A 26899-nucleotide genomic window follows, 5' to 3' on the forward strand; every position below is an offset into this window, starting at 1 on the left:
AATTAAAAGTATATAATAGAGACAAGATGGTTATTTACCTCTTTCAGTTCCATTGTAAATTATCTATTTCCCTTGTAGTAGAAAACAGAAGTGAGGCTCATTAATCTTTGTTGAACTACTTTGCAGGACCTCCATCTGCACCAAGAAATGTTATCTCTAATATAAACGAGACCTCGGTCATCCTGGACTGGAGTTGGCCCCTGGACACAGGAGGCCGGAAAGATGTTACCTTCAACATCATATGTAAAAAATGTGGGTGGAATATAAAACAGTGTGAGCCATGCAGCCCAAATGTCCGCTTCCTCCCTCGACAGTTTGGACTCACCAACACCACGGTGACAGTGACAGACCTCCTGGCACATACTAACTACACCTTTGAGATCGATGCCATTAACGGGGTGTCAGAGCTGAGCTCGCCACCAAGACAGGTCGCTGCAGTCAGCATCACGACCAACCAGGCTGGTGAGTACATGCTGGAGTCTTCCTACTCCTGCCGTCTCTGAGCCAAGTAATGGTTTTGACAGAGGGAGTGGAAAAAAGGTTGAGAAAACAATTTTTTAGAAAGACCCCCAGAATTTATTTTTCTGTCACATTTAGACAGTTATGCTACATTGAATAACTCAATTTAATTCTTTAAGTTGGAATGATCAAATTTTTTAGATAATTTTAAACTGGTTTAATCCATTGCTTTTCAATAGGGAATCTTTAAATAATTGGAACACTGGAGATGGTACTGGTGGGCCTCCTTGACACATTTTGATATTCCAAAGAACTTAACAGACATTGAAACGTAGCTTGCAAAAGGTTATGCAAAATACTTAAAACTAGAAATACCTTTATCTATGTTATAATTATATCATATTTTTATATCACTATTCAGCTATTTTATGCTCCTCAGTAGCTCTGAGTGTTATTTGCTGAGATTATTCTCTGATTAATAAAAAAAGAAAAATCCATTTTATTTGATAGATATAATTTGTACTTAAAATTCAAAGGAACTTGTAGAGAAGCATAGTGAAAAGAGGTCTTAGTGAAGAAGAGTTGAAATGACTGATCTAAAAATTTGCAAATATAAATTACTTTTTTATTTTTCACCGACAATCTTTTTCCAGTTGGAACAAAATGCTACGTTGCCAGGTTGTAAGACAATGACCTTTAGTAGGAAATGGAAAAATTAAACAATAAGCATACTTCTCAGCTTTCTTTGTCTTTACATCCACAACGTTTCTGTTCCTTTTACTATTAGTAAATCTTGTTCTTTCAATCACCCCTTTAATCTTCTCTGTGTTTTCTCCTTCTCTGATAATTCTTGACTATGGCTTTTGTGTTTTTGTTTTGTTTTTTAAGCAGTGAGGAGTCCAAAATTATTTATGGGATTTCAGTTGTGATTCTCTCAAACATATGGGAAGGTCATACTTGACAAAGTCTACACATGTGACACACCCATGGTGTCCCTTTGAGATAAGGTGATCACAGTGTTTCCATTATTGATAACTGTGATGAATGAGAAATAAACCATTTTCTTTTGTAGGCAGCAAAGCCTGTGCAAAGTTAAGCTGATGCTCATTGTATAAAATTGTTGCTCTAAGATACTATAATTAGGGATACTACCTTCCAAGCAGCTTAAGACAGAAATACCATTGATTGTTTATATGGAAATAAATAATGGAGCCAAAAGGGGAGAAAAGGAAGAGACAGAATGTGGCCTAAGAATGCTTCAACTAGAACTACAGATTCTTGGGTCTGCTCCCAGGTGGGTTCACCTTGGAGCTGGAAGTCAGGATGGAGAGTCAACTTTGCCTCTTACCTGCATGTGGCTTGAATTTGGAAGCCCTTCTGCTGTCTCATGGGACTCGCCTTTTGCTCTGAGGATAGCAGGAGGTGTACTGGATGGCGTTGGCGAAGGTAAAGAGAGCTGATTAAATTCTCTCTTTGGCTGGGAAAGGTCTTAGAGCAGCAGCCAAAAAACTAACTAAAAGACAACTCTTTTGTTTCACTTGGCTGGCTCAGGAAGATTAGTTAAATCACCAAAGTTGCACAGTTAAGAGCTGTCACCCAGGGCTAATATTCCATAAATATGCATCAGAATGGGTCTGCTCATGGTTAAAATTTTGCACCACTTCTGTACTAGTTCAAAGTAGTTCTAACTACTTCTGCAGGGGAGTTACACAAATAGCTCTGTATTGGTTCATTTCTCAGGTGCCCTGGGTAGCCTGCTAAACGCAGTGTCTCAGCTCTTCTTGTCCTCTCCCATAATTTGGCAACCAAAGGATAAATGCTGGCATAGGGTGGGGAGGTAGGGGGAGGTCTTTGCAGTCCTGCACTGGAACTCCTCCTTCTTGAGGGGACCTTGTCCCTGCTATGTGATTAATAGGTATTTTGATTATTATCCCTGGCAGAGTCCATGTGCAGACTTCTCCCTATCTGATTCCACACCCCTCTTTTGTTCCTACTTTGCTTCTGCTCGCTTATGCTGATGGAACTCTTATACTTTTACATTCTCTCTTGGTGATGAGTAAACTTTATTTGTGGAAAAGCCATGACTTTTAAATGAAGTGTACTGTGTCATTATTTTAATCTGGTTTACTGAATCTGTACTTTTTCCCCACTGGAATCTAGGTCCCAGACCAAACAACATATGTTTTGCTTCACTTCAGTTAACAGCATTTAAACTTCATAACTAATAGTATTTAAAAATTTGTAACTTAGGTTTACTTAACTGTCTTCTATGAGCGAAAGAGATGAGTAATTCTGTTGCTATATATTGCATGATTACAGCTTCTCATATTCGGTGAACACAGGGATTTTAAGAAATTATAATTATGTGGCACGTGGCTTTCCCAAATCCTACATTTCATGCTGATTTACTACCTTGTTTAAAATAGGAGCATCAATCTGTGTTATAATTATCTCCCAAGTCAAACAGCAACGTATGAAAACAAGCAAGAGCTCCTTATTTCCTATCTTATCATTGGCCTCTGGCTTTCTGACAATGCATTTATCAGGAAACTAATAGTTCCAGATATATACAGTGAATGAATCGAGGTAAGGGCAACCAAGAGCAGGCCAAGACATTAAAAAATAAATGGGGTTGATGCTTTGGCCCTCCCAGTTACAAATCACGAGGTAAGACAAATTTAACAGGGATGATATCAGTTACTCTCTCTAACCCCACTATCATTTTTGTAAAAAATTACAAATTTGTCTACACTATGCACCACTAAGCACTTTATATATTTATTTCAGGGTGTCTGTATCATTTCGTGTGCCTGGGGTGATAAAGGTCTTTGTTCTATCTTCAAATCCCCACAGTAAGATATATAACCAAGATTAGGAGCAATGCCATTTCTCCAGGGAGTGTTTCTTTGTTTTGCTTTATTTTTCTTCTTGTGAAGGTTAATGGACTGGTAGCCTTGAAAAATGAACTCCTACCACTAGAAAGATACGGCTGTGACAGATATGATGCCATGGTGTTTAAATTCCTCCTAGGCTTTCTATCTTTGACAAGGATATAAAGGAAGAACGTGAATGTGTCCTGTTTAATTTAGTTTCTGAGATTGAGTTTGTTGATTTTTCGCTTGATTACATTGTGGAAGCCTTGCGATGACCACATGATAAGCCACCTTCTAAATTGTAGAGGATTATGTTGTAAATTCAGATATTTGTTCAATACTTTCACAAAGTATGCCAGTGAGATCAAAAGCATGGACTCTACATAAAGATTGTATCTATCCATGAATCTGGCAAACATGTTCAGAAAGAATTGCAGATTGTGAAAAAAAAAATCTGTAAAGTTATAACTTGGTGTAAGTTGTGACTTTTTGTTTTCTTCCCTGAATGAATGTATTTACTTCTCAGTTCTGGAAATAATCATTCCACTAGTGGACTGTCTCAGTTTATTCTCAACCTCCATCCTAGCAGCTGGCCACTTTTCACTATCCTATAGCATGTGATGATCTTAGGCTAAAATAGGGAGCACTAATAGAGACTTTAGGGCCTTTCAGTTCTGAGGTTCGCCCACCCCCATTTTACATCTAGAAAAACTGAGATCCCAGAGGCCTTTTCAACATTTCATCAGGAGATCAAACTTTTTATTTATGTCTCCCAACTCCAATTCCATTCTTTTACCCTCAAATTCTTTCTGTCATCCTGTGACTCATGCCATGTGGCTACAAAAATAAATGCTTAGCCATGGAGACAGAGAGGGAGATTGTTGGAACATTTACTCTAACTTATGCCATCCCTAGTAAATTTGGTCCTTGCTTCTCAGTCGTCTGTCAAAGAGTTTCTTAGAGGGGTTCTGTGCTAGACCGTCCTTATCATCTCTACTCTTCAGCAAACCTAATCTCAACCTTCATGTTCTCCTTCTCCACAGATGAATTTCCCTCGGGGATACTGTGATTTATAATAAGAAATAATACATTTGGTCTTGGTCCCAGTTCAGGACATAATGCTCCTAAAACCCCTGGAATTTTTAAGTGATGAGAGTAATAAAGGTATATTTGGTTATTCATAATAACCCCCTCCAACCAGGCCTGCATTTACGTTAATGAATCGGCTTTTGGAAAACCCCTAAGGATGGGGTCTGATTGCCAGAGGAACCAAACCCTATGATTAGAAGGGTTGAAACTTTCAGGTCCCCTATTCCCACCCCCAACTCCAGGAATAGGGAGAGGGGCTAGAGATGGATTTCAATCACCAGGGGCCAATGATATAATCATTCTTGCCTATATAATTAAGCCTTCCTAAAAGCCCAGAAGTTGGGATTTAGAAAGGTCCTGGGTTGGTGAACACATACAGGTGCTGGTAGATGACATGCCTGGAAAGAAGGGGGAAGCTCTGTGCCTCTTCGGCTACACCTTGCCGTACACATCTCGCCCAACTGGCTGTTCCTGAGTTGTATCTTTTCATAAGAAGCTGGTAATCTAGTAAAAAAATGTTTCCTGGGGGTGCCTGGGTGGCTCAGTGGGTTAAAGCCTCTCTGCCTTCAGCTCAGGTCATGATCCCAGGGTCCTGGGATTGAGCCCTGCATCGGGCTCTCTGCTCCACGGAAAGCCTGCTTCCTCCTCTCTCTCTGCCTGCCTCTCTGCCGACTTGTGATCTCTGTCTGTCAAATAAATAAATAAAATCTTTAAAAAATATATTTCCTGCATTCCATGAGCTACTATAGCAAATTAGTTGGACCCAAGGAGAAATCTCTCTCTGATTGAGAGCTGGTGGGAGAGAATCACAGATACCAACCGGGACTTGAGATTAGCAGCTGAACGGAGGACACGGAGACAGCCCTTAACCTGTGGGTCCAATGCTAATTCCAGGTAGATAGTATCAGAATTGAAGTCAGTTGTAGGAGACCCAGCTCATGGGTCAGAATTGCAAGGTGTGTGTTACACATTTAGTAACCAGAAGCAAAATGTTTTGTGAGTTGAGTGTTGAGATTAGAGGAGACACAGCAAAGTGTTTTGCCTCCTATTACATTGTCCTCACTTTCAAGACTGTAAAGGTTAAGAGGAAGAAGAACATACTACTCCCCCCACCTCAAACCTGCCTTCTTTAAGTCTAATTTCCTCACTTTGTACTTACTAACTTTCACCGATTCCAGAATTTTTATAGAATGTGCTCTCAAACAAATTTCCTTCTCCTCCAGCACCTTCAGCACGAGCGCTCCTGTCTCTTTTTCTTTGCCTTTTGGGCAATTGTTGAGGTTTTCCTTCATCTTAGAGGAAGTTACAAAGAATGAAATAACAGAAGCAGCAATAATAATATTGACATAGGTGTGTGATCTTCAAGATTTCATCCTATTTTTCCTCCTAATTTTCAGACTAAGATAATACACACACACACACACACACACACACACACACACACACACATTTTGTAGTGTAATCCTTACTTCTTTTGTTCTCTCATTCATACTAAGGTTTGATTTCTGCCCTCGTGTGATAGCAAGTCCTTCAATAATTTCCTATTTGTATCTTTATGTTAAAGTGTCAGGAAGAATATAGATTTCATGAGGCTGTGCATCTTCTCTGATGTTCGCATTTGTATTTCTCAGACATAGAACAATGCCTTCTAGCACCTTGTAATCACTCAAATGTTTACTGAATGAATGATTGTTTAGTGGAAATTTTCATCATTCAAAATTAAATATATTCTCCCTCAAACAACTTTCTTTCCTTATTTTTTTTTCCTCTTTGCCAAGATAACCATCATTTCCCTAGTTCACCAGATCCTAATCTAACACTTGGAAGCATCTTTGGTTCATCTTTTACATATAAGAAGTTGTTCCATGCTACTGATTTTTCCTTTCAGTTGTTTTAGATCCTCACACTTTGTTCACCATTCTTAATGTCAATTTCTAAAATTCCTGGTTATAGGGGCACCTGGGTGGCTCAGTGGGTTAAACCTCTGCCTTCAGCTCAGGTCATGATCCCAGGGTCCTGGGATCGAGCCCCGCATCTGGATCTCTGCTCAGCTGGGAGCCTGCTTCCTTCTCTCTCTGCCCGCCTCTCTGCTTACTTGTGATCTCTCTCTGTCAAATAAATAAATAAAATCTTTAAAAATCAAATCAAATAAAATTCTTGGTTATAGCATTCATAAGTAAATGATGTGATTAATTGTAATAGTCTGTAATAGATTCCAAGATAAAAAGTAGGAATTTAAATAAAAATATTTTACTTCTTAGCAACTTTTTTCCACTGAGATATGTGTAAAAAGTGTTAAGAGGTTCAACAAATATGTTTGAATGCCTCTTTTACCTGAATGCCATATGTGCCCAAGACGTGCAGGAATTTGCAATCTAAGTACAGAATTAAAAACAATATATATGAGGGGGCGTCTAGGTGACTCAGTCAGTTAAACGTCTGCCTTTGGCTCAGGTCATGATCCTCGGGTCCTGGACATGAAGCCCACATCTGGCTCCCTGCTCAGCTCAGAGCCTGCTTCTCCCTCTGCCACCCATTCCCCTCCCCCCATGCCTGTGCTCGTTCATGTGCTTTCTGTCTAAAATAAATAAATAAAATCTTTTTAAAAAGCAATATATATGAAACAAACAAATATACATAAGACACTATGTAATTAAATTAGTTAGAAATTTTGGGGAAACCTTTGAAGAAGAACTAAATGTACTTTGAAAAATAGAAATAAAGCAGATAGACGTAAAAAAAAGTATATATATCATATCACAATATTGGAGCTGAGTTTCCTGAAGGCTAGGCTGAAAGGAAGAAATTGGTCTTGTTTAAGGGGTAACAAGAACTCAAGTTGAATAGTCAAGGAAGACCAAGCAACCTGAATGTTGCATAATGGGATGTTGGATAGAGATAAACACTTTGAGTGGAAGAGTAACTTCATTCAATTTGTGTTTTAAGAAGAAGTATTGAAAAGAGCAGAAAATAAAGTCAATGAATAAAATTCTTGGCATTTGAGTGACTTAATTATAATGAAAGAATAAAATAAGTAACATCATTGGACTTATATGAGTATTAACATTATCTGTAATTATTATTTTCAAATCTATCATGGCATTTTTAAAACTTTTGAGCCATAAATCCAAACCCCCAAAAATAGTTTTTTGGGACTTGAACCTTTTTCTACTTGGATTCCTGGTTGCCAGATTGTTGACACTGAGTTACTACCATCAATCCTAGAATTTTTGGACTAACTACCCATAGTTTGACACTTAGGTAAATGCCATCCTGTTTCTCTGAATTTATGTTAGTTGAGAGAGATGTCTCTCCATTCTCTGGGTCCTAGTATTGCTCTACTATTTCCATTTTAAATATCTCCCCAATCTTGATTTTTTTTTTGCTCCAAGTATGTATGCACATTTTTAATATTTTTTTCTAGTTCCATTTAAACTTACTTTTTCTCTATGAATGTTATCGTGACCCTGATTCTTACCTAGAGTGAATGGAACTTTCCCTCCTCTTTCAATTTATCTTACTAGAGTTCTGCATGTAGGTGTATAGTTTCTATCATAAGATGTGATTTGTCCATTAGTAGAAAAAGAAACAGGTATCTTTAATACATCTTAAATAAGCAATACATCCTTTTAAAAAATAAATATTGAATGTGTCTGTATATTTGAATTTTTATTTAATGACAAGAAATAATAAATTAAGATTTTTGGATTTAAAAAAAAAATGAATCCGAGAACTATCAGTTCCTTTTGGCTAAGTTTAGAATATACTCTGATTTTTTACATTGATAAGACAATATTTCTAAATCTTCTATATTTCTGATTTTGAAATATGTTTACTCTATCTTCCTTGTTCTGCTGTAATTTAGGAACAGAATATATGGATATGATATTGGAACATCTCATGTCAAAGATAGCTGATCAGTCTTTAGCGTTTCTGAGAAAGCAAATGTTTCAGTACAAAGGTAGAAAAGGCACAAAGTTGCATCTGTTATTAAAATATGAACACATATTGGTGTAGTCTTTATAGAAATATATGCTGTCACATAATGATGTAGACTGAAAGTAAAGTAGATACCAGAAGAATTTGCATTAATTCTTCCAGAACAGGGAGGAAGGTGTTTTGCAACATCAGTGAAGAGAGTTAGAATGATAAAGTGTGATGAAAATCAACCACAAAACATGAGGTAAGATTCCAGTAATGCACTATGATGAATCCTGCCCTCCTTATTCCACTAGTATGATTAACAAGCCCTGAACATGGAAATCTCACCCTTTTATTTCTCTCAGGGAACACGTGAGGCCCAAGTCAGGCTCAGAGATTATGAGTGAATATATATATTATAATTTTCCTGGTGCATTTTACTTGTGTGTGTGATCATTTAGCTTCTTTCTTTCTGATTTGAAATTGAGGCAGATACCTGTGCATCTAGGAACATCACTCTGGGGGATATGTCCTCGTGTGTCTGAAGCCTTCCACATCGTTCAACACATGAATGATGCCTTTCAGCCATCACGTCCTGGGATGGAGGCAGATTATAGATCATCAGCAGGAGCTATAAGCTAAACAAAATCAGAACCATAGACTGTCCCCACAGTTATTCAGAACTTTTATGTGAACTTAAAGCAACAACTCTATGGAGAGAACAAGTAGATGAAGACGGGGGATTCCAGGATCCAAATTAAATTCCAACCTATCCCGGGGCGCCTGGGTGGCTCAGTGGGTTACGCCGCTGCCTTCGGCTCAGGTCATGATCTCAGGGTCCTGGGATCGAGCCCCGCATCGGGCTCTCTGCTCGGCAGGGAGCCTGCTTCCTCCTCCTCTCTCTCTCTCTGCCTGCCTCTCTGTCTACTTGTGATCTCTGTCTGTCAAATAAATAAATAAAATCTTTAAAAAAAAATTTCATCCCATCTTGCTTTCTGATCCTTAGCATAACTACTCTCCATGGAGCAGAACGGGGCCTGGACCGTGCTTGTCTTTCTTGTTGGCTTCTCCTAAAGGACGTTCACAAGAGCAGACATATCAACAAGCAGCTGGAGGAGGAAATGCAGTGTTGACTAAAGCATATAAATTCTAAGAAAGAAATAGCCATTTAATGCTAACTTGTGCCATCTTCACTGCATCTTTCCAAGAGCAAAAAATGCTTCTTTGGCAACAGAAATCTTTATTGCTCTTATTTGCCCCCAACAGAATACTTTTAGTTTCAAAACATAGAAAAAACGATGATTTAAATTTTAAATGTGCTCTACCCTTTAAGGGTTAAATTAAACATGGAAGGTCCTTAGGGAATAATTGTAATATGTGCAAATCATTGAGAAATTGAGTAAATGAACATATCTAAAAGGAGAAGATGCTCTGTTCTCAGAAGCAAATGTTTTACTACCATTGGCCAGACTCTTTCATAACAAAATTTTTTCATAATAAACAAGTAATGCTGAAAAAGAAATATATGAAAATGGTTATTGTATTATTGTAAAATCTTGACTGACTGGCATGTAGATCATATGATACTTTTTCTTTTAAAATCAAAATTTCACATGTGGGTACGAGAAGAATAAATGAAAGAAGATGGGATTGGGAGGGAGACAAACCATAAGTGACTCTTAATCTCACAAAACAAACTGAGGGTTGCTGGGGGGAGGGGGTTTGGGAGAAGGGGGTGGGATTATGGGCATTGGGGAGGGTATGTGCTTAGTGAGTGCTGTGAAGTGTGTAAACCTGGTGATTCACAGACCTGTACCCCTGGGGATAAAAATACATGTTTATAAAAAATAAAAAAATATTTAAAAAAAAATTCACATGATTTGAGTAATGCTGATTAGAACTAGAAACCTGAATTGCCTTATTAGAGAGTTATTTATCCCAAACTTTCTAAAGTAGCCCAAATTTCTAAAGTAGCTTTGAAAGATTGTGCTTACTATTAATCAATGCTACTTTAAGAATATTTATCTTGGGGGCGCCTGAGTGGCTGAGTCAGTTAGCTGTTCCACTCTTGGTTTCAGCTCAGATCATGATCTCCTGGATCCTGAGATTGAGGAACATTGAGCTCTGTGGTCAGCAGGGAGTTTGCTTGAAGATTCTCTCCCTCTGCCCAACCCCCCACTTGTTCCCATTCTCTCTCTCTCTCTCAAAAATAAATAAAAAACACAAATATTTAAAGATAAATAAATGAATAAATAGCATTTACCTTGAAAACTTGTTATGATCCAGAAATAATCTCTTATTGGTTTTTATTTTCATCTCATTAGGAAAAAAATAATTATAACAAATCAAAAGAGAGAAAATCTTTGTTCACAATTTTGTCTAAGAATTAGCTTTAAAGGACAGGTTATATGTCAGGGTAGGAGAGTTCTGGAATGGGTGTCCAAAAAGACTCTCTGTGCTCCCAATCCGATCCTCTGAATGGGTCACTTATCATAGCTATTGTTTTATATTTTTTATAAAACATTTACTATTTATTATTTTATATTACATACATTGATATGTATTTTTATTTTTTGAGGAATTTATTCCCAATTTTATTTAAAAATGAATTAAGGCAGTTACTGGACTAAACTGGAGCCCTTGCATCCTTTCTAAAATAGATAAAATACTTCACACAGATTGTTGTAAGGAGTAAAAAAATGAGAGACAGCATAAGTAACCAAGGAAGTGCTTAAAAAAGTCATTGTGCCCCATTTCCAGTATAATCATACCGATCTTGTTTTGTCTAGAGGGAAATAAAAAATGAAATAAAATATATACGAAGAAATATTAAAACATGAGATCAAGTTCTGAAATCTATTTGATGTGATTGGTTTAGGCCTCAGTTCTTTCAGAATTATAATTCGTATGTGTAATGTGGAACAACTCTCACTGTAAGTAGCTATTCTTGCTCCTTTCATCACACACATATTCACACATACATCTGTGTGTGTGTGTGTGTGTGTGTGTGTGTGTGTATGTGTGTGTGCCTACGTATATATAGGCTTTGAGCCAGCACAGAGGTGTCCCTGTGAAGGTCTAATCAAAATGTCTAATAGGCAGTTGGTTATATTGGTCTATTCTGCTGAAACTTGAGCAAAGACAAGACCCCAAAACATCCATAAAATAAAGGGATGTGGGGCGCCTGGGTGGCTCAGTGGGTTAAAGCCCCTGTTTTTGGCTTAGGTCGTGATCCCACGGTCCTGGGATCAAGCTCCGCATTGGGCTCTCTGCTCAGCGGGGAGCCCGCTTCCTCCTCTCTCAGTCTCTACCTACCTATCTGCCTACTTGTCTGTCAAGTAAGTAAATAAAATCTTAAAAAAAAAATAAAAAAATAAAGGGATGTGTGGGGTGCTTGGGTGGTTGAATCAGTTATCTGTCTGACTTTTGTTGTCAGGTCAGACCTTGATCTCAGTGTTGTGAGTTGAAGCCCTGCATTGAGCTCCATGCTAGGTATGGAGCCTACTTAAAATAAATAAATAAATAAATAAATAAATAAATAAATAAATAAATAAGTTGATTAATTAAAAGGATAGGTAAGAATAATAAAATGACAGTCAAGCAAAGAATGTCCATAATGATTAAAGAAAAGAAATGGGCAGAGATATGGGAAGAAATCAGTGACAAAATATTATTTTTTAAGTTTTAAATTCCAGCTAGTTAACAACATAGCGTGCTTGTATCCCTTTGACTTAGTGTTTTCCTATTCTTTAGTAGTGCAAGTGCTGGACCATAACTTTTTTAGGAACCCTCATAACCTTTCCCATTGTGGATCCACCAGTTTGCATGCCCATAAACAGTTCAAGAGGGTTCCTTTTTCTCCACATTCTCCCCAACACCTGTGGTTTCTTGTGTTGTTGATTTTAGCCAGTCTGACAGTTGTGAGGTAACATCTCATTGTAGTTTTGATTTGTATTTCCCTGATGGTAAGTGATAATGAGCATCTTTTCATGTGTCTGTTGGCCATCTGTATGTCTTCTTTGGAGAAATGTCTGTTAATTTTTTAAATTAGATTATTTGTTTTTTGTGTGTGAAGATTTTTAAGTCCTTTATATATTTTGGATACTAACCCTTTATCTATCTATTATTGGTAAATATCTTCTCCCATTCAGTATGTTGCTTTGTAGTTTTGTTGATTGTTTCCTTTGCTGTGCAGAAGCTTTCTATTTTTATAAAGTTCAGGTAGTTTATCTTTGCTTTTAATTCTCTTGCCTTAGGAGACATATCTAGAAAAAAAAAATGCTGCTATGGCCAATGTCAGAGAGATGACTGCCTGTGTTCTCTTCTAGGATTTTGATGGCTTCCTGTCTTACATTTAGGTCTTTAGCTTATTTTGATTTTTTTGTGTGTGTGCATGTTGTAAGAAAGTGGTCCATTTTTATTCTTTTGCACATTGCTGTCCAATTTCCCAACACTGTCTCTTTTTCCCATTGAATATTTACCCTGCTTTGTCAAAGACTAATTGACTATATAGTTGTGGGTTCATTTCTGGGTTTTTTATTCTGTTCTACTGATCTGAGTGTCTATTTTGTACCAGCATCATACTGCTTTGATTACTATAGCTTTGTAATATAATATTATATATATATATATATATATAAAATAATTTTAAGATTGTTTGTTCTAGCTCTGTGAAAATGTGGTTGATATTTTGATAGGATTTACATTAAATGTATAGATTGCTTTGTCTAATGTAGACATTTTAACATTTCTAATCCATGAGCATGGAATGTCTTTCCATTTCTTTGCATCATCTTGAATTTCTTCATCAGTGTTATAGTTTTCAGAGTATAGATCTTTCCTGTCCTTGGTTAAGTTTCTTCCTAGGTATCTCATTATTTTTGGTGCAATTGTAAATGGAATCAGTTCCTTGCTTTCTCTTTCTGCTGCTTCATTACTATTGTATAGAAATGCAACAGAAATGCAATGTACATTGATTTTTGTATACTGCAAATTTACTGAATTCGTTTATCAGTTCTAGCAGTTTCTTGGTGGAGTCTGTCAAGATTTCTATGTATAGTGTCATCATCTGCAAACAGTGAATTTTACTTCTTCCTTTGTAGTTTAGATGCCTTTTATTTCTTTTTGTTGTCTGATTTTTGTGGCTAGGACTTCCAGTCCTGTGTTGAATAAAAGTGGCAAGAGTAAAGATCCTTCTTTTTCCTGACCTTTGGGGAAAATCTCTCAGTTTTTCCCCATTAAGAATGATGTTAGCTGTGGTCTTTTCCTATATGGTCTTTGCTATGTTGAGGTATATTCCCACTAAACCTACTTTGTTGAGGGTTTTTATCATAAATAGATGCTGTGCTTTGTTGAATGCCTTTTCTCCATCTATCAAAATAGTTATATGTTTCTCATCCTTTTCCTTGTTGATGTGCTGTATACTGTTGATTGATTGGCAAATATTAACCATCCTGGTAATACAGGAATAAATCCCATTTGATAATGGTGAATCATTTTTTAATGCATTGTTGGATTTGGTTTGCTAGTATTTTTTTTGAGGATTTTTGCATCTATGTTCATCAGATGTATTGACATGCAGTTTTCTCTCTCTCTCTCTTTCTCTCTTTTTTACGGTGTCTTCATCTGGTTTTGGTATCAGGGTAATGCCGGACTCAGAATGAATTTGGAACTTTTCTTTCTTTTTCTCTATGTTGAATATTTTGAGAATAAGTGTGAACTCTTTTTTAAATGTTTGGTAGAAATCACCTATGAAGCCAGCTGGCCCTGGACTTCTGTTTGTTGGGAGTTTTTTGATTACTAAGTCCATTTATTTGCTGGTAACCAGTCTGTTTGAATTTTCTATTTCTTTCTGTTTCCGTTTTGGTAGTTTATGTTTCTAGGAATTTATCCATTTCTTCTAGTTTGCCCATTGTGTTGGCAGATAGTTTTTCATAACATTCTCTTATAATTGTTTGTATTTCTGTGGTGTTAATTGAGTAACAATCTCCTTTCTCATTTGTTATTTTATTTATAGGAATCCTTCCTCTGACAAAAGAATATTGTAACAATCATTTCATATAGACTTAAAATAATAAAATAAATAATAAAATAAAATAATAAAATAATAAAATTCTAACCAATGTTGTGATGTGAAACAAAGATTTCGTGATTACTTAAAATACTGTAAATAAGACTGGAAAGACAAATACAACATGATTGCACTGGTATGTGGAATCTAAAAAACAAATGAATAAATAAATAAGCAAAAAACCAGAATAGAACTATAAACGCCAAAAACCAAGAAAGGGGCCAGGAACTTGAACAAAATGGCAAAAGGGGTGGGAGATTCAGATTTCCCAGTTATGGAATCAGTAAATCATGGGAATAAAAAACACAGCATAGGAGCACCTGGGTGGCTCAGTGGGTTAAAGCCTCTGCCTTCGGCTTGGGTCATGATCTCAGGGTCCTGGGATCGAGCCCCACATCAGGCTCTCTGTTCAGCGGGAGCCTGCTTCCTCCTCTCTCTCTCTCCCTGACTCTCTGCCTACTTGTAGATCTCTGTCAAATAAATAAATAAAACCTTAAAAAAAAAAAAAACACAGCATAAGGAATATAGTCAATGATATTATGATAGCTATGTATGGTGACAGATGGTAGCTATACTTGTGGTGATCCTAGCATAACATAGAGAAATTGAAACACTACTATGCTGTACACTTGAAACTAATGTAATATTGTGTGTCAAAAAAAAAAAAAAAAGGCCATAAGGAGGTTTGAGGAGCTGTCCTTGAAGAATAAAGCTTGAAGGCTGTTCTCCATGGTTCCTCAAAACCAGCTAGTTAGGAAAACAAAAATACACCTTATGAACTTTGACCTTGAGAAGTTGTGTAACTTCCTAAAACTTTGTAGCTTCTCCATGCCTATTACATATTAATCTGTTAAGAAATAAAAGCAAATTCCTAAAAGGAAAAAAAGAAATTCAATTACTTAGGAAATACTCATCTTTTATCATTAGAATATTAGTTCTTTCTTGAAGTATATTTCAGTAAGTTTATTATATTTCCAAGAGAATATTTTAAATGCCAAAAATTATGCTCTCTACAGATATTAAAGAAAAATGTTTTTCTTCATGTTCTATTTGTTTTTTCATCTTGTTATTTGCATACAGATTTTGAGCAAGTTTGTCCATCTTTTTCCACCTGTGGAGGTTGTGTATATATCCTCTAAGGAATACTTATTACAGTTATGCAGATTTCCAATACACCAGGAAAAAGATTCTCTATTTTTGTTTCATTGAGTAAGGCTTAATTTATTTTCCTTCTATATAAAAATGGTTTCAGGGGCGCCTGGGTGGCACAGTGGGTTAAGCCGCTGCCTTCGGCTCAGGTCATGATCTCAGCGTCCTGGAATTGAGTCCTGCATCGGGCTCTCTGCTCCACAGGGAGCCTGCTTCCCTTTCTCTCTCTCTCTGCCTGCCTCTCTGCCTACTTGTGATCTCTGTCTGTCAAATAAATAAATAAAATCTTTAAAAAAAAATGGTTTCAAAAAGGTTTCTCATCACTGACATCTGAAATACATTGCCTAATATGCCATTAACTTTCAATAAACATAATATAGAACATAACAAAAGAACATAACATAGTTCTTTATTGATTTGAATTGATATGGTAGAAAAACTTGATCTAGTTGGAAATTTTTATTTCTGAGTAGTTTTAAAAAAAATCCCATCAATCTTCCTTGAAATATGCATCCATTTTAAGCTATTTTCATAAATGCTTATTATTACAGATAGAAGATAGATATCCTTACTGAAGTCCTGATATGAAATAGCTAGATGAAGAATGAAGTTTTACAACTTGCTATTTATGTGTGTATGTGTATGTGTGTGTATATTCAAAGCTCAAGAAGAATGTATAGCTCAGAAAGAGTGAAATTATAAAGTGTTTATAAAGTCTAACAGATCTGAGAGGAGAAAATCCCTTTTCTACTAAATTGATTACATTTGGGTATTTTTACTCTTTCTTATTTATTAAATAAGGATTAGCTCTACACTGAGATAGGGTAAAGATGGGAACCAATGCCTGTAATATCCTGTATAATGCTTGTTACTATTAAGTGACCAACACTTGCTTGGTAGTAGTATATTTAATGAACTTTTGGCACATGAGCAAGAAATGCAGTCTTGAAGATCAAAATAACTTTTAGGTAGCTCCTTGTTTTCTCTGTCGGTAAATCACACACATGATTAATTGCTTTTTTCTGTTGCCTAAGTGATGACCGAGTGCTTAGTATCGCCAGGTACTATCCTGGGTGCACTGTGGATAAAGTGATGATTAAGATGTGGCTACTATTTTCAAGGAGCTCTCAGTTTAGTAAGAGATCTTAAAGATTTTAAGCAACCAGCATGAAATTGATTGGTTTGGCCAAGAAAAGGCAGGCAAAGCCAGCTGCCAGGAGACTTCAACAAGCATCAGCAGCTCAGTGAAGCCACCCAATGAAACAGATTTATCTCATACTCACAGATAATGCCAAATTATGTGTAATAGCTTCACATTTTTGAAAATTATTATTTCTAAAGGAGAGACTTTAGATGCTAAAAAACAGAATACTATCTCAAGTATTTCCACAAACAGGAAAAAGGAAAATTATGTACAAATTAAGTGATAGTTTCATGCCAAATTTAATGATATCCCAGCTGAATGTGTCTGGATTGTATAAAGCACTTAGTCAAAATATACAAACTTATAATAGTGGGATAAGACCAGATATTTACATCTGTCTAGTGAAACTCCACATCGGTCTCACTCATCAATCTGTGCGTTCACTCTTCTGCTGATCAACCAAGCTTTTTAACTATATGTAATGAAGCATTTTATTTAAATATACAAATTTATAGACAGTTACCACATAAAATATATGAAATTAGAATACACTGAAATCATTGATAGTAATTATTATGGAAAAAACTATCTCAGCAAATTAAGAAAATGTCAAAATTTTAGAAACATTCATAATAATCTTTATAAAAATCTTTATAAGCATGAATTAAAATTTTTCTAAAGATACATGGCCATAATTTAACACTGATGACTTAATAGTATGCCAGGTTTTACTACTCTATCTGCTAATATTTATTAGGACATCCATGTTTACGAATATCATCTATTTCTGAAAGTTAAAAGACACTGCTCACTCTATTACAAATAAAACACTATTGAAATGAGTTTCAAAGAGAAATATATCAGAGAAATTAGATATAAAGGAATAATCCGCCATTCTTTATATCAATCAACCTGCATATACACTTAATTGGGAGATGAGTTTATCTTCTTGGGAAGTACTTAAAAAGATTCAAAATGTGGATTTCATATGTAATACTGGTATTTATATTACCATTTACTATAATTTTTAGAATACTGGATGAAGTTTTAAAAGTTTATATATATATTTTTTCAGAAATAATCACTTCTCTGCTATTAGTAGTTTCTTATTTATTATTTTGTTTTGTTATTTCTTATTGGATTTGTGGACATTAGCTATTTTGTGTGTATTTGTGTGTATCTTCCAGTTGTAGTAGCCTAAAGGCTACTTTTTATGTTGAATGGAAACAAAAATCAGCATATGTGTTATGTAAAGTATCAACCAGGTGTGGAGTGCCAGCAATTTGCTAAACACTGGTACTGGGTATTTTATAGGTATCATTGAAGCCTTAAAAATCTCTATACTTGGAGCATCATTACCCTAACTGATGGAAGAAAAAGCTGTTTTAAGACTAGTTCTCTAGCCCTATTTATCTAGCTTAGGTGGCTGAGGAGAATTTGGACCCAGGACTTCCCAATACAGTTTTCCCAACTGTCAGTAAACAACTTACTACTTTCAGGAAGTTAGTTCAACCATGTGTCACCAGGACTCTTACAGCTTAACAGTGTACTTAAATCAAGCCCCGGTTTTCATGTCCTGAATGTATTTCAAAGAGAACTTCACTTCTGTAAATAGAAAAGTGATATCACTTGCCAGAACTTTATCACTAATTAGATAAATGTTGTCCACCTTGCTCCTAAGATCCTTCCACAAACCGCTAAGGGTAAAGTTGGACCACTTGGAGTAGCATTCTTCTTCTCACCCATACGATCTTGTTGTCAGTTGCTAATTTGGGACTGATAACCCACAGGTATCTTCATCTTAAGACCAACTGTGTCCTTCCAGGTTATTTAGACCAAAGCTGTTAGATTTATGCTTGCCTCCTTTCTTTCCCTCACACCGCTACATGTGATCCATCAGCATTTTCATAAAAACATATGCCTTCCAAATCCATCCGAATCTGCCCACTTCTTACTATGTTCATTGCTGTGCTTGTTCTATCATATCTTACCTAGATTACTTAAAACCTGACTGGATTTCTTCCTTCCCCCATACCTTCTCTATGAAATAAGCCTCTTATAACTATATTAGTGTTTAATATCATGAACTATTTCATTATGTAGATTAATAATGTTTACTTTTCTCTGAAATACTTTATAACAGGTATAATTTCCTAATTATTTCAAATATTTTATTTACTTTGCCTGTTTCTTCCTAAAGGAGACAAACATTATTTTTTTATTTGATCATAAAAAGATGAAAGAACCTCTTTATGACCTGATAGATTTGTTTAAAAAATTTTAAAAAAAAAAAAAAAAGTTGGGGGAGGGGGCTCAGGCAGGAATTGCTACTAATAATTGCATGTTCTTAAACACTGACTCATGATTTTGATGATTTACTAAGTCAATCGATTGGACACTTGACATTTCTTTCCTCACTTAACATCTCACATATAAAATAATCACCTGAATCTTATCTAGAGTGCACATATGGTTTTGAACCCGGAAGAATACACTAAAACAATAAGAAAAAAGGATGCATTAGTTTTTGCCCAGAGTATAGCTCAGGCCTTCTCGTATCCTTTATCCTTTGGAAATAAAGGCCCATGAGTTCCTAATCTATATATTTTGTTGAGATCCATTTTTAAAAGGGTGTCATGTGTAGCCCAAGATATGAGCTTGAAAGTTGATATGAGTGGTGCTTTGTGACAGAACCACAGATGTTCAGTACATGATATATTTATTTTTTACCCCAGTGGCCCTTATAAAAAGGGCCAGAAGATCGGCTTATAACAAGTCAACTAATGACATGATATAGAGAGGCCCCTGGTTCAGTGGCTGTTATCACAGCTGTGTCCCATTACATATTAGATACCTAGAACATGCTTGCATTCCGAATGGCATTTATCTTTTGAATTTCAAACATTCCTGCCATAAATAAGGATTTTCTGCTTTTCAAAAATGTTTCACAGTTTAGTCTAGGGAACACTAAAAGGTTGCTTTTACTTAATGAGATTCCCCCTTCAAGGATTCCTAGAGCTAAGATGAGCGTTTTCTGAGCGCTCATCTCCACAGACCTGCGCTGCTCTCCTCTCTGACTATTTCTTGCTATTCCCTTAGCCTGGAGAGGTGATAATAACTTGAATTTCACAAACCAAGCAGTGAGAGTTGCCTGTGATCATTATTTAATAATTCTCTCTTTGTTACTTCTTCCAATGGGAGGTAATGGAGTCTATCATGGAATAATGACCTACACTAGTACTATGGGACAAGCAAGATTTGTGTATGTGTTTAACATAGAGTGCATATGTAGTTAACACTGTGCCTTAAATATATCCCAAGTGAAAGTGTGAAAAATGATGGTCACTCCCACCCTTCCCAAGGACCTGATTATAATTTGAAAGCGCTAAAGGCTCCTGCACTGAAAACCCAATGCTGTAGTTTGAAACCTGAAGAATGGCTATGTGAGACGACCCCATGCCAGAAATAATAACCACTATTATTTCTTTCAAAAATAAGTGTATTGGCCCATCTCGTCTTTTCAAAGTGGAACTCGCCGCTATTAATCAAGTGTGTGTTTGTTTCTTTTGGAGATGTCTATGTCTCATGTCTTGAGAAATAAACCATCTGAAGACAAAAATTCATTATGTATATCTATGATTCAGGGAGAAACACAATCATTTTCCTTTTGTTCTCCAAATACTCATTGGGCTGGTGGGAGATTAGCCTGCATAGTTATTGTGAGGGTAGCAACTGCTGCTTAGGAGTGAGCTTTGCTCCACCTAGATGTACAGAAAGCAGCTGCCTTCATACAGCAGTTGGTGCCAGGCAGCTGCTTTCATTGTCAATACCTCTTTATAGGGCTTCTCATCCTAACTGTAGTCACCTGCACTCGGATTCCAGTTTTTGTGTGTGTTTTGTTATTGACCGATTGAGTGATGTTTTAGTCTCAAAGGCTACAACCAGAAAGCTTCCTACAGCCACTCTAATGAGCAATGCAGAAAGTGGAGCGGAAAGACATTTTCCTTGAATGTTGTGTGAAGAGTGTGCTCGTGTGTTTTGCTGTTGGGAAGTGGGACAAGGGGGAACGTGTTTAACATATGTGACCGAGTGTTTATGAAAAGCACCAGACTGACAGGTGGCAGGATGCACACTACATGAGGGAAATGTCAGAGAAGCTTGAGTCATCAGCCTTTGTCCTGTAAAAACGAATCACCAACACAATGCGAACCAAAAATATGCCAGATGAATGTGGTTTTGTATTTGTTCACAGTTAAAAGGAAATGTTCTTACTTACCAGGGTTATATTTGTCAACTCAAGTTAAGAGTTTAGTCCGGCCCATTCAACCTTCATTTCCTCCTCGAATTTTAAGAAAGAGGATTTATACAAGCCCAGATTGTGAAGTTTGTAAGATGGTTGACTATGGCACCAAAGACAATAATTCTATCAATTAATACTAAATAAAGCCTTGTATCTTTTTCTTTTTCTTTTTTTTTTTACATAGCTTTTGGTTTTATAAGTATTTTTGGAAAGCATTTATTGAATTATATTAATGTATATGTTAAGTATGTGTGTATATGTGTGCATGTGTGTGTGTGTGCGCACGCGCATGTACGTGCGTGTGTGTGAGATTTTGAGAATCTAAAATCTGGACAAAGAATATTGAACTTTTTAGAAAAAGCCTACACGGGATTTTGTCATTTCTTCCTAACACATTAACAAACCTAATAACAAGGAGGAAAGAAAAACTTTTAAAACGGTATCACTCCGGTCTGTCTGTAGTTATGGGATTTAAAATATTCCTATTCTATTGAGGTAAAAGCTGCAAACTTTGGTAAAGTTAGGAAAAAATAAAATTCAACAAATCATCCCCCAAAAAGTACAAAACCAAAAAAGGAAAAAAAAAAAAAAAGAACCAAAAGCAAAAAACACAACCAAACCCTAAGTTATAGCTTTCTTGGTACACAAATTTCATTCAAAAAAGTACTTTAAAAAATCGCCCTCTTAAAATTCTCGGTTGGTGAGCTGACCAGTCAGTTGAAAGGATCCATAGAAATGAAATCACCCCCCAAACACTCACCCAGAATCAGGAGAGAGAGAGAGAGAATGGGAGAGATTTATTTTAAGGAACTGGTTCGTGTGATTGTGAGGGATGACAATTCCAGAATCTACAGGACAGTCTGGCAGGCTAGAGACTCAGGGAAGAAGAGTGTTGCCGCGGAGCCTAAAGGCATTCTGGAGCAGAATTCCCTTTTCCATGAGAAAGACTTCAGCCTATTTCTGTTAAGGTCTTCAGGTGATTATATGAGTCCCAGCCACACTGAGGAGTTCAATCTGCTTTACTCAAAGTCTACTGATTTAAATGTTAACCTCATCTGAAAAACAACTTCATGGTGACATCTAGACTGGTATTTGATGAAATACCAGGGTATTGTGGCTTAGCCAAGTTGACACATAAAAAAATTAACCATTACATTACAGTTTCCATGGTAATAGGGTACATGTGTTTGTGCACGCACACGCATGTGTGTGCACATGTGCATATTTCTGTGTGATTGCAGTCTCTCTTTCGAGTGAGTTTCTAGATTGTATATTTAAGGAAAAGGCCAGGACAAGTTGTTCCACAGACAATAATAATCTTTGGATTTCACCCGCTGACCATACTGATATTCTCTTTCTGTGAGTCTTGATTATTCTTTGGGATTCTTTTCTTAGGTTTTCTTTGGAATACAGTGGTTACTGCATCAGAGAATATACTCCCCCCAATCCTATCCCAAATATACTAAGTTTCAAGACCTCCTTTGGGTGACCACTTATCCTTAGCAACATAATTGGTACAACGACACACATTATAGTGTGTTTATATTGTTAAACATTTTCATGCTCACATTATACTTTTGAAGATCACTTCCTTTCTTCCTTTTTTTTTTTTTAAGATTTTATTTTTTTATCTGAGAGAAAGAGTACACAAGTGTAAGGGGGAGGGGCAGAAGGAGAAACAGACTTCCCACTGAGCAGGGAGCCAGACGTGGGGCTGGATCCCGGGACCCTGGGATCATGACCTGAGATGAAGGCAGACGTTTAACAGACTGAGCCACACAGGCACCCCTTGGAGATCACTTTCAAATGTACCTCCTCAGACAGAATTCTAGAAACAGTATCAGATTTGATGAGACACCTTTTACCATACTTCTTCCCCTTCTCTGTTTTCAAGGGACATCCCTAAATTTAGGACAGTATTGTGGCTACCAATAGCACCATTCACAGAGCTTGTTTATCATCTTTTGGGTGGAGCTATCTATGCAAACCTTCAGCTCAGTGATTTTTAAACATGGAATTACTTTAACAAATCACTCAGAAGCTTTTCAGCATATTAATGTATACCAACTTCAAGTCAATCCTACAGATTTAATGGCTCAGAAAATAAAAGCGGCTCCTGACAATGTATATTTAAAACACTCTAGAGCCAAATCTGGTCAGCAAGCACTTGGAAGTGCTTTGGAGAAAGTTTTTCCCAATTTCAAAGTTGCAGATGGGCAGAATATCTACAGCCCTTTCACACTTGATGTCTTTGCTCAGTTTGAGCTTAGATTAACTGCCTGGTCTAAGGCCATACATACTGAATTTGTAGAAATAGAAGATGGGAAGCGCCCATTGAAAACTAGGTTTATGTTTATTATGTTGGCTTCAAAGGACGATGCTTAATTGTTCTAAACTTCATACATATTTAAAGATTGTCATTATCTTATCAATATTTTCCGAATCCATTTAATTATAAAGGATTTTGACATCCATTTATATTTGATTTCCTCCCAAATTTGTTAGAGTAAAGCTAAGTTAATCAGTAATACACAGACCTTACCCAAAGTATGTATTAACTAGTGTTCAGTTATTTTTTCTTCTGCATTTTTATCAGTCTTTGTCGCTTTTAAAATTTTTTCTTAAAATTTGTTTTGTAAAGTGATGGCACCATTATAACAATGAAATGTTTCATTATTCAATTTATCTCCAAAGATATTTATTGACTATGCTCTACAACCAACCTTGTGCTGTGTTGTGGGGGAATATAATAATTAATACATGCTTGTTCCCCTCAAGGAATTTATAATTACTTCAACACTTAATCAACTAAATATACTTTTTGTAATCAAAATGTATCAGAATAAAGAAAAGAGGTGATTATTTCCAGTTGGGCAATCAAGAAAGATTTTATGGAAGAGGTGGGTTTTTGAGGTAGCAATGAGAGATAAATAAGGATTTGATCGGTGCGGAAGGGAATAAGAGCATTACAGTTCACCCAAGTGGGGGAAAAGCAGAGAGGCTAGGGAGGTAATTGCCTCTCCCAGAGAAACCATTCAGGTGAAGCATAGGCGAGGGAAGCACTAGGGAGCACTGAATGAGGGATGTGGATGGGGAAAGCGCTTTGAGGTCTGCACTTCTCCAGTCGTATTCAGTTGGACGGAAGCAGGCATACACTAACTAACCAATATTTCCAAACAGATTTAGTCAAGGGTATAGAATTTAACTGAAGTAAACAAGCTCAGGCATAAGAGCAGATACAGCATATCTTGGCTTTCCTCTACACTCTGACTTCTGGGATTCTTACACAGCAACAGCCCTGTGCTGTCAGCGTCCTACCTGGAAGCATTCATTAGCCCTACAGCGCCACTTATGGCGCCACTGTTCCTTAATATTCAGTTCTGTATTAGACATTCTGAGAAAGAACCACAAAGAATTGCTCTTTGCTGTAGGGGAAGATTTGCAAATATGGAGCTCGTTTGGTTCCTGAGCCAACGGAGTAACAACATTAACAATAGACAAAAAAGAATAGGGATCGAAACAGAGTCAGTGACTTTTGAATAACATATCTGTCTTCTACTTTTCTTTGGTATAGAAAACCCATCTCTCTGCAGAGCCTATGCAACTCCTTGCATGTCAAGCATGCATAGGACTTTTTGTTTTCCTTTTATATCTAAGGGTACTTCTGTATGTTATAGATGACCCGGGACAGGATGGACACAAAAGAACTCTTCTGCGAAAGAGTAACAAGATCTGACCTGTGATTTAGGGATGTGAGTAAAGTGGCAAGGGAGACCAGTTAACAAACTAACACTAACCCAAGTGGGGGATAGTAAGGTCTGAACTAAGCCTGAGGAAATTAAGGAGATGACCTTTCAGATCTGAAAACCAAGATGTACAAAGTAACTAGGTGTGCATTAAAGAGCACGGCAGAGTTCCAGCTCACTCACATACGAAAACGACATAAGCAAGTATGAAATAAAGGACAAAGAGGAAAATTGCATAAGATAGTATAGAGCATTTTGAAATTGAAGAGAATAAGGCAAAATGCAGGTGGTCATCCAAAAGATCATATAAAGTAAGCAGCTGACAAAGTCTGATTCTTGGGAGAGAACTTAAATATGAGTTGTAGAGTTGCGAATCATAAGGGTTGAAGACAGAAGGAATGGATATAGAGTATAGAATTAAAAAAAAAAAAAAAAAGAAAAAAAAAGGGCCCAAAATAAGATCGTGGGAACAGCAACCAATAGCTACTGAGCATAGGAGAAGAAGCTGACTGCGGGACCAAAGCTCAGCCTGCTTCTAGGAAATAACCATTTGCAAACTTATTTATGAAGTTTTATTTTCTTGTCATCACTTCTTTTGGTCCTCCTCAAGAAATATAAGCTTTATGATGGCAGGGGATTTTTGTCCACTCTGCACATTGATCTATTATTGACATATTTCCTCGGTGGCTGGAATAGAATAGATATCAAATGTCTAACAAGTGGATATATAGTCACATGAGCCCTTTAATGCCACCAACACAAGCTCTCCCCTATTTCTGTGACATCCTTTGTCTTCACAGGTATCTGTAAACCTGGGTTGTCATCATGATCTCTCACTTGGACTATTACAGTAACCACTGGTCTGGAGTTGTTTCTCCACTTCATTTGTTTCACAGAATGCCTCGGGTCCAAGTGTTTTACTATCGCTTGTAAAGCCCTCTGTGACCTGCTCCATGCTTACTTTTCTTTTAATACCTTTCCACTTTACGCTCCATGAATACAATTCCTTGTACTCTTCATAAACTCTCTACAGTTTCATGCCATTTTAAACATTTTAACTTCTACCACCTACAAGAGATTCTGCTATTTCCCTCCGTGCCTGTTCATTTCTCATCTCTCAAAAACTAGTTCATGAGTCACCTTTCATAAGAAGTTTTCCATTTCCCCCTGGGAGTAAGCAAGCTCCTCTCACTTCCCTATAGGAACCTGTTCACAGCTCTATCACTTGCTTTTAGCCAGTTCTGTGACTCCCCAAAGGCAGGTACCCCATCTTATCCATGTATACTGAAGTATGATGAAATCACGACAAGACTTATCTTACTGAATGCAGGTTTGATCAGGTCACTTACCTCCTCTAAAAGCTTTAATGGTTCCCTATCATTCACAGGAAACAAAACAAGCCAAAACAAGACTTTTTAGCCTGGAAGGTAAGACATTTCACAAGCGGGGTTTATGCAAACTCCAACCATAATCTGCTTTACTCCTTGTTACAAAGAGAATTTAAAACTTTCTTGTTCTAGGGGCATCCTGGTGGCTCAGTCGGTTAAGCAGGGGCTCTTGGTTTTGGCTCAGGTTGTGATCTCAGGGTCTTGGCATGGAGCCTTATACCAGGCTCCAAGCTCAGTGGGGATCCTGCTTGAGGGCTCTCTCTCCCTGTGGCCCTGCTCCCCACTCACGTGCTCTCTGTAAAGTAAGTAAATCTTCCCAAAACAAAACAAAACAAAACAAAAAAACCCTTTCTTATTCTCATAAGAAGTCTGGCCAATTTGGTAACCTTTACTTAAAATACACTTCTTTACTACTTATGTGTCCAAATGTCTTCCATTCTGAAAAGCCCATAGTAAATGCAAGCTCCTCCACTATTCTTTTCTCTAATTTTTCTTAGCCGGAAGTCATTGTGCTTTCATCTGACCTTCCAGAGCACTACATTATGAGTTAGCAGTATCTCTTCTGGTGCTCTCCTATTTTAATTTTCATTAGAATGATATTTTATATGCATTTAATCTTCCCTGCTGTACTCTAAGATCCTGAGGGCACAATCCAGGCATGGCCCACATTTGTCTTCTTCACTGGCTTCCTTGGTCCCTATCCAAGTAGGCACTTCTGAACTTCTGAATGGTTTTTAAGTGAAAGAGATGTAAGAAAAAG

At 36.8% G+C, this 26899-nt stretch overlaps 1 protein-coding gene across 2 annotated transcripts in view; it reads left to right on the plus strand.

Moving 5' to 3' along the window:
• EPHA3 (EPH receptor A3) overlaps positions 1–26899 on the plus strand; it is a 360792-nt gene that overhangs the window by 230708 nt on the left and 103185 nt on the right. For both annotated transcript variants that reach the window (XM_004777946.3, XM_004777945.3), the window contains exon 5: positions 127–462. In XM_004777946.3, the coding sequence (XP_004778003.2) occupies positions 127–462 (336 nt within the window). The remainder of the gene's footprint in view (positions 1–126; positions 463–26899) is intronic.

Source organism: Mustela putorius, unplaced genomic scaffold, assembly GCF_011764305.1.
Source record: "Mustela putorius furo isolate JIRA1106 unplaced genomic scaffold, ASM1176430v1.1 tig00003834_pilon_pilon_pilon, whole genome shotgun sequence".
Classification (NCBI taxonomy): Eukaryota; Metazoa; Chordata; class Mammalia; order Carnivora; family Mustelidae; genus Mustela; species Mustela putorius.